This window comes from Eurypyga helias, unplaced genomic scaffold, assembly GCF_000690775.1.
Source record: "Eurypyga helias isolate BGI_N326 unplaced genomic scaffold, ASM69077v1 scaffold6864, whole genome shotgun sequence".
Classification (NCBI taxonomy): Eukaryota; Metazoa; Chordata; class Aves; order Eurypygiformes; family Eurypygidae; genus Eurypyga; species Eurypyga helias.
The window spans coordinates 1938-10921 of NW_010246723.1; the positions used below are offsets into that span (position 1 = coordinate 1938).

At 46.2% G+C, this 8984-nt stretch overlaps 1 protein-coding gene across 1 annotated transcript in view; it reads right to left on the minus strand.

Annotated features, from left to right (window-relative positions):
- Positions 1 to 1251: 1251 nt before the first annotated feature.
- The window catches only part of ZFYVE19 (zinc finger, FYVE domain containing 19), a gene marked incomplete at its 5' end in the record, with an annotated part of 10480 nt that continues 2747 nt past the window's right edge, over positions 1252 to 8984 (minus strand). The window contains 7 exons of the mRNA XM_010150493.1: positions 1252 to 1774; positions 3168 to 3310; positions 4922 to 5032; positions 5716 to 5795; positions 6302 to 6511; positions 7041 to 7155; positions 7740 to 7885. Coding sequence (XP_010148795.1) covers positions 1708 to 1774; positions 3168 to 3310; positions 4922 to 5032; positions 5716 to 5795; positions 6302 to 6511; positions 7041 to 7155; positions 7740 to 7885 — 872 coding nt within the window. The remainder of the gene's footprint in view (positions 1775 to 3167; positions 3311 to 4921; positions 5033 to 5715; positions 5796 to 6301; positions 6512 to 7040; positions 7156 to 7739; positions 7886 to 8984) is intronic.

Consider the following 8984-nt stretch of genomic DNA (forward strand, 5'->3'; position numbering starts at 1 on the left):
TGTACACAAAACACAAGGGGTTTAACCTGTGGCAGAGCTGGGCTGTCTTGCCAGACTAATTATTTACGTCAAACAGCAATGAAAAAGCGTCATTCCTACAATAAACACATAGCCAACAGCATTTTGTTTTAATTTTTAAGATTGCATTCTCCCCTGTGCAGGAACTCTCAAACTGTGTGTAACAGAGGGCTCACTGTGAGCTCACACATCAGAACAACTCTTTTCCTACCTACCTGTCCCAAAGAGACCCGTACTGCTGAAGCAAGGACTGTGAGGAGAAAAAAGACGCTCCACAAGAGTCAGGTTTTGCCACCCCTTCCTAACAAGGGGTTTTGATGTCACTGCCGGATACACTTGCAATTTTTAGTGTGTTACCCTGCAGTATTACTTTTCAGCATTGTCTGATACAGGTTTCTGTTGAAGGGCCTGATCCAGTCCAGCGTGTTAGCACAAAGCCATCTTCAGCAGCAGTTTATTTGCTGTGCTCTGACCACGGGTGGCTGAGGTACAGGCAAACACTTTCGTCAACCCACCTACAGAGGCAGTGACCTGAAGCACAGGGGCAGGGCAGACAGCTGGGAGCGGCAGTGTCGAACCAGCCAGGCAAGATTCGTTGGAAACTCCCTGTCAAAGGTAAGTCCTTCATTTTTTTGCCATTGGAATTTGTCAACCTTAGAGAGCTGTCTCAGAAGTCACACTACAGTCCTGGGAAAGCTCATCCTGATGGGATATTAGAGCCAATTTGGGGGAAGTTAAGTCAGGTATTTGAAGCAATTCTGGGTGTTTTGTTCACTGGCAAGTGCCACTTGCATCTGGACTATCTCCAGGGAGAGACACAAGCATATTAAACTGAGCTTCTCTCATAGGCAGATAAAGAGCATCACACAGGTAACATTTATCCTACCAGGAGACTAAGTAATAAACACAGCCAAACCCCACTTTCAGACTCATACACAACTCTTCCAGACCACGTGGAACCTCAGCACAGCCACCGCAGATCAGCACGCTGTGCCTCAGTAGCACATTACCCTTACAAAGCATCCTTCACTTCAAGCACACAAGCAACACTGACCATCAAGGCAGAGTAGGCCCTGTACCTTTTCCAGCCATACCTGTGAAATATTTTTGATGACTTTATGATCCTTCATTTCTTTCCTTGAGCAACCTGACACTCGGACTAAAATACGACTACAAAAGGTCAATACAAAAGGGCTATCAGGCATTTCCAGGAGAAACTTTAACCACAGGCCTCTGTAAAGAGTTTTTATTAGGCTTTGGAAATTCTCATCACACATGTGATCATGACGTAGACAGCTTTCTTAGTGCAAAGTGCCTTGCTGGCTGTTGAACCAGTGTGTAAGCTGTTAGCAAAAGCAGGAAGATACTTATCAGCCATTCAGTGCGGCCTTAAACACACATAGTTGCGGCTACCCGCACTGCCTTACCGTCTGTATTCGTAGGCTCGTACCCACCTCTTCACATCAAGCCCTCATTTACCCCCAGGCATACACAGCAAACCCTGCACTTCTCTGGCTGTGTTTGTGAGGACAGTCACATGCCCTCCAATCCTCTCTCAGATTACAGCACATCCTTTAACTGTCCAAAACATCACCCATTTTGGCTGCAAATCCACTTGGCCTCTTCCCATCTGGCCAACTCCTCTCTTTTCCCATTCTCCATCTGCTTTTCTGAAGAGTGTGATCGCTTCTACTTGCAAGGAAGATGATAGCGGGAGGTGTGGTGGTCCTTCAGGTCGAACTCATCATGGCCTTCCCTGAGAAGCAAACACAAAGTCCAGTCAGAAGTAAGTACCCAGGGAACTCACCCTTAGGCACTGCGTAAGATGTCTCCCCGCAGCCCTTAACTGGGAATCTGTCACAATGGCTAGCTGTGAGGACCCGACTGGCAGCAACGTGGACTGACTACCTAAGATATTTGCTTGTAACAAACCTCTGAGGTGCTTCATGGAAAGGTCCACTCATCCTTGCCTGCTGGAATGGGAAAGGACAATAGGTCCCTCTCTCTCTTAACTGGTGGCTCATTTTCAGCACTATTTCTGTGATTCCCAGCCACATTAGAAACTCCAGTGACAACAGTCAAAATGACAGTCTGCTCCACACAACTCAAAAATAACTGTGGTGGCTAAAATGCAGCGTATTGGCAGCTGTCTTAGCCACGCTCAGAAGCGGGTAGTGTTGAGTAAGACAGAAGCTTGCATCTGCAGCATGCAACTCATACACTTGCTCACCCAGCAGACTGCTGACTCTGCTTTTACTCATGTTTTGCTGTCTGATGCTTCTGTTTGTTTGCTTTGGTTTAAATCATCTAACGCTGCCAGTCATGTGCTTTCTTACCAATTTCATATGTTCTCCCCCACTGCCTTTCCATCTCTCTACAAAAGTATTTGCAGGAAATGAGAGAATATACACAAAAGCATCACTTACTATCCCAACCAAATTCTTAGCAACCTGCTGTCTAAATGTCACCCATCACTCATCTGAGAACTCAGCCAACTACTCAACACTTTTGAGGGATGAAAAAGAGAAGCCACACAAGCTGTGAGTAATAGTTTTGCATTCACAGGAATTAACCCTCCAAATCTGAGACATGCAAATTTTTTTGTCAAAAGCTACAGATGTTTAAGAACCAAGACTGCTGCTGCTGCAAGTCCTGGTTGAGCAAAAAAGGTCCACCTATACATATTTCAACAAAGATTTTTTTATATGGTTTAAGACTGCAGAGTCTCAACGTAAGAAAAGCCTCAGGAATTTATACTATCTGATCTCCCGCCTCATAAGAATCCAGCCCAGATCATCCATCAACCTCATTAACAACTCGTAAGAGCCGCTGAACAATGGTCTTGCTTATCCCATCCCCCACAATGCAGCACATCAGCTGGTCCAGAGAACACTCGGACAATGTGCCCAAACATGCACTGGAGAAGCACGGACAGAGCATTTCTGCCTAGGACAAGTTTGGTCCCCAAAGTGTGTTATAACTACTGATTGCATAAAGCATTTCCGTAACGACTAACATTCAGCTCAGATCTCAGTTCCCCATATCTTCCCTTCTACTGCCTGCTTTTCTGCCCAACATGAGGAACAAACGAAAGCAGCCAAGCCTACCTGTGACCGGCCTCTCAGTCCAAGAGGAATTGCAAGACTTACCGAAAACAGCGCTGGCAATAGAGGTCCCCGTCACAGCCGTGGCAGCGCAAAGTGGCATCTTCGTTGCAGATACAGCACCAGGGTAACTCATCCTCATCACTGTCATCTGCCCTGGCAAGAGCTGTGGTGGTTGGAGTCTGGGTCTAATTCACAGAGAAGACAGAGACATGGAATTCAAACCCCAGTAGAGACAATACAGGACTTTCATTGTAATGCATGATGGCCACAGTGACACCTCACGTAGCCCATGCAGCCATATGGCTCTCTGTTGATCCTAAGCCTGTGAAGTGAACTTGTCCAGAGCCCAAGGATAGGTTCCATATGTATCCAGAGTAAATAAAACCCCGATGTACTCCCTATCATTTGCTCATGAACCTATGTTGCTGGGAAGGTAAACAGGTATTCAGCCTCATTTAGCGTATACACCAACACTGTGCATACTGTGTTAAGTAAATGAAGCCCAGATCTTCTGGCCGGCACCACAGCAGTACTGAGTGACTGACCATCCCTGCTGCACAGGCCAGCAATCAAGCAGTTTTGTGAAAGCAGTTATGTGGGAAGGGAAAGCAGTGGGGAGGTTTGGGGGGTTCTCTTCTCCCTGTTACAGAAAGAAAAGCACAATGGAAGTGATTTGCCAAAAGACCCCCTACTATTGATTTGTACCTGAGGTTGGGCTAAAAAGATCTGAAATCATTATCTAAAATGTAACCATAAGTTAACCTTCTGCTTTACGGAGAGATCTTGTGGAACTGAACAGCCACACACACACTGGGACACAGTGCCTGGACACTGGTGAAGGCAGCTTCCTAACACAACAGCAGTAAGATGGCACTATCTTTTACATCAGTAATCCCAGAAGCGCAAGGTGGTGTACCTATGGGATGGATGTTTTCAATAATGCTTACAATTAAATAATTTCTTCCACTGGGGACAGGCCTTACAGGTGTCTGTGAGTCACAGGCCCATTTAATTCTTGTAATATACATTAGAGAGGGTGTATTTATTTCCATAATAGGCTTGAATCCATTCTGAGCATAGGATATCTTGTTACTAATTCCTTCCTCTGATGTTATATGAGAGCACGGTCGATTACTATCTACGGGTTCTATTCTGCACAGGCTGAAAGCACTGACAAGCCTCCCACTTACCCTGGTTCAGGCTGTATGGTAGTAGACTGTGGCCTTCTTCATAGAATGGTTTGGGTTGGAAGGGACCTTAAAGATCATCTAGTTCCAACCCCCCTGCCATGGGCAGGGACACCTTCCACTAGACCAGGTTGCTCAAAGCCTCATCCAGCCTGGCCTTGAACACTGCCAGGGATGGGGCATCCACAGCTTCTCTGGGCAACCTGCTCCAGTGCCTCACCACCCTCTTCTTGGTCTAATTATATTGGTGAGTTAAAAATCCCTTCTCTAATACCCATCTTGCGAGGTCTATGCTAACCTCTCTGGGTTTAGAGGACACCAGCCCATTCCGCAGAAAACCAGCCTGAAAGGAATTATATTCCAGGGAGCAATTCTTTTTAAAAGTACAAAGGTGACTCACTCACAGCTGTGCTCAGGGCTCGTCCGCCTTGCAGAAGCCACTCAACTCGTTTGCTCTGGAGAAGTTTGTTATTGGTTTGGGTTTTTTTGTTTGTTTTTTTTTTTTTTCTGTATGAAGTCAAGGATACAGTGAACTTGCGCTACAAAAAATTTTACTCCCCTGAGACCCTGGAACATGTAATTTCAGAAGATACTGTCTAGCTCACTGACCTTCTGCTTTGCTTTCTTAGGCAGGTTCTGTTGTGAGGGTCCTGGTTGGGTGGTCTGATCTGGAGGAATGTTGAATCCACTTGCTTCATCCAGGGCTGCTTCCTCTGTGAGCTGGTAACAACAGAAAGCAAGAAGCCTCTTGTTTCAAAGACATCTGGGAGCCTCATTCTAGGCTCTAAATCTCCTGCCCCTCTCCTTGCTCTCAGGCAGTAACAGATGACCAGTCTGAATCCATCTGGTGTTACCCAGACGGATGCGACCTCGCTCTGTCTGCACTCTGACCACCGCGTGCACATTGTGAACAGCCAGTATAGCAGCAGGGACCTTCAGCTAACACACTCTGCTTTGCAGTGCAACTATCAGCAGACCCTCATGCTAATCACGTGCTTGTGGTCTGTAGTTAGGCAGAAATTAAGCACAGAAAACTTGTGTCAGCCTGCAAGACAATTCACAGACATTTCAGAGAGAAATCTAGGCAGAAACTGCGCTGAACAGCACACAGCTCATCAGCCATGTTCTAGCTGGGCAGGGAAAAAGATAAAACAAGAAGTAAGGAAGTACCAACAGAGTGGGGTTGCAGAGGAGACACACACCACCAGAAAGACAATGTGACAGGCTAGAAGTAATGTCTGTACCTGAATGGCCCACGGGAGATAGTATTGGAAAAGCATGAAAAGGGGAAGGAATGAAACTGTGCCCAGGCATAGAAACACATCCTTTGCGTGCTCACCAGGTAACATACACACTGGGAATAACAGAGAAAGATAAACAAGGTCACAGCTGCCACTTCTGACCTGTTTTAGAACTCTGCGAATGGCTTCCTCCTCAGCCACTTCCTCGTCACTGTCAGGGAGCTGATAGGTTTCCAGTGTAACTGCAGGAGTAAGAGACAGGAGACTGTAAGCAACACCTGCCTCAAACCTTGCGCCTGCTTATGTGCCAGAGACAATCCTTTGTGGCGTGAGCTGGTTTTGGCACTCTGTCTCTGGCACAGACAGATCCTTTTCAGATGGGGACTCTTCAAGAAGTTCATTACTGTTTGATTTTAATATTGAAAGAAGGAAGGAAGAAATGCCCACCAAAACCAGAGCTTTGCTTTTAAAAGCTTTGTTACCCTCACCAGAGCATGCTAGAATTATCTCAAAGAAGGGTGCAAGTCAAAGCGGTCTGACCTTCAGCTCTGGCCGTTAGCCTCAACTAACATCTTTCATACTGATTCCATGATGAACCAGCCTGTACAACTGTACAGTCAGAACCAAATCTCAGTCTGTTTCTTGCAGAACAGAGGAATTAAATAGTTAAATGCTTCTCAGAGAAGAAATTACTCTGTCACAGGAACCTGGTTCCTCTCTTGGCACTGTATTCTCATGTGCTACCCACCTTTCTCTGGGTCCTCGCCTTTGAGCGCTGCCAGTCTCTTGGCAACTTGTAGGATCTTTTCTTGCCTAGTGTTCTCTTCCCGCAGCTCAGCAGCAGCTTCTGCCAGAAGTTTATTCTTCTCTTCCTCTAGCTGTTTTGGGTCCAGATTTGCAGGGCAAACAGTCTCTTCACTTTCTCGATTGAGATCATTCAATCTTTGGCTACTAGCAGCTGCAGACAGACCCACAGAGCACACCGATGACTCAGCATCAATGTTCCTTCAGCACAGACAACATGACCTAAAACAATGGTATGAGAGCAGCTTGCTGCTCTCCTTTGATCCAGGTAATAATGGGAGAAGGTATGCCACAGTAGGATCTGCACTGTTCATGAGGAGAAGAAAGTGAGCTAATCTGTAGTCTACAGTTATAGAGAAAGCATCACAGCCAGTATGATAATGGTATCCAGATTTGGATGTTTTCTAACAGGTGCGTTAGGAGTAGCAACAGCTCCTCCCCGGGGAAGGGTCACCTTAGAGAAACACAGGGGAGCAATCTGAACAACCCTGAGAAGAAGGAACCATTGCCCAAAAAAAAAAATGAGACCCAGTAGAGAGTCAGATGGCTGCTCTCGGTCAATCTGGGAGTCACAAGGACAAACTGAACACCCAGCTCACCTGTAAGCTAGACAGGGAGGCACATATTCCTTTCTCAGTGTAGCACATACAGTATTAGACTGGAACAGGTCTTTGGATAGATACCTTGAGGCTGGACTCTTGGTCTGTAATGCTCATCAATGGCAACTTCCTCAGACAGTTGAGTTAACAGGTCATCTGTCTGCTGGACCAGACTTCTGGTATCAGGAGGCTTGTATACCTAAGAAACAAGCAGTGCACAGGAAAAGGCAAATGAGAGGAAGGTGGCATACTTAATCAAAGGGCAAAGGGATCTTGAGAGTCTCAGCTTATGGTTGTCACAGAATAAGACTTTCAGGGCTTCATTCTCAGAGGTGCTGAATGCGCACAACTCTAAAAGCAGTCACCCAAAATGGGGCAAAGTGGTGCTGAATGTACGGGAGTACATGCTCCTGGGCCCCAACCCCAACTCTGGCACTACCTCAATGTAAATACAGTGCCATTCTCCCCAGTGCCAGGCAGCAGCCCCAGTGAGGACTATGATAACAGCTGCATGTGCAGTACTGCTGAAAAAGAAGCCCTAGGAAAAATTTCTCAAGGACAAGATCATTCATATGGGCTTGGAAGGCATATATCCAACTCACTCCTCTGCAATCTCAGACTAACCACTCTGTGCTTCCATTTCTGGAATAATTAACAGTATTTTGCCCAGCTAGGATGGAGCAACAACTACAAGATGATGAGGGAAGAATGGCTTACATGCTGAGACACCAGATACTGTGTCAGCTAGAACACAGTGCTGGCTAAAGAGCTGAGGGAGCTTACAGGTCTGGGAGCCTGGGAAGGAGGCTCTCTCCCCTGCAGGACAGCAAACCGGTCCTCCATTTCCTGTGTGGATGGAACATGTCCCTGGCACTCCTCCTTCAGGGCAGCCAGCCTAGCTTCAATCTCAGCCTGAGTAGGGATGGACTCTGCAATTCAGAATAACCCAAGGGAGGAGATTAATCTGTTACTGAAAGAAAGAAAAAAAAATTCACTTTTTTTTTTCTTAAAATTGTATTTCTTTCTGGAATCAGACTCTGAGCACCTGAGCAAAAGCCTCCCTCCACCCTAACGTGAATGAGGGGTCATACTGCAGTGACTCAGAGACTGCCTTAATGCTAACTGCTATCCTTTTCGTCCGAATCTTTGCCTCCTTCACAGCTCATCTAGCCGTAAGACGAGCATTAGGGTAATGCCATTTGACAATCAGCTGAGTCTGAATACCAGGGACAAGTGTCATTCAGGCAGTAGAGTCCATTACTCCCACATCTCCCTCACCACATAACAGACTGAGGAAACAGCCTCAAGTTCCACCAGGGGAGGTTGAGATTGGGTATTAAGAATAATTTCTTCACTGAAAGCATTATCAAGCCTTGGAACAGGCTGCCCAGGCAAGTGGTTGAGTCACCATCCCTGGAAGCATTTAAAAGACATGTGGATGTCGCACATAGGGACATAGTTTAGTGTTTGACTTGGCCGTATTAGGTTTACAGTTAGACTTGATGATCTTACAGGTCTTTTCCCACCTAAATGATTCTGTGATAATCAGATAACCACTGTGCAGTGCTCTTTCCTTTTTAAAGATCACATATAATTTTTTAAACAGTTTATTCTCCCCAGAACCTGACAGCTGTGGACTGGGGGTGAGTCCTTTTTCTCCTGTGAGGCAAGGCTGGCCAGAACATAACCCGAAAGAGACTGGCACTGCTGTAGCCCAGGAAAACAACCCATGGGAAACCTTCTGCAAAATAGTTTGGCCAAAGACCCTCATTTCATTCTGCTCCTACTGGGCTTGACACAGGCTTCTGCCCCAAACAATGAAAAATGAGAAAGTGATTTTACAGGTGTGATAGTGCCCAAAAACTGAGAAGCAGTTTCAAGGGAAACCCCAAGAAGCAAAAAGAAACTGGAATATTAATCTAAAATCACTCTGAAATCTGGCCATTTGCCTGCCCACAGCAGGATGTGGCTGCTCCGTGCCATTTTAACCCTTTGACTCCCTAAAAGGGCAGGCTCTGAAAGCCCAGC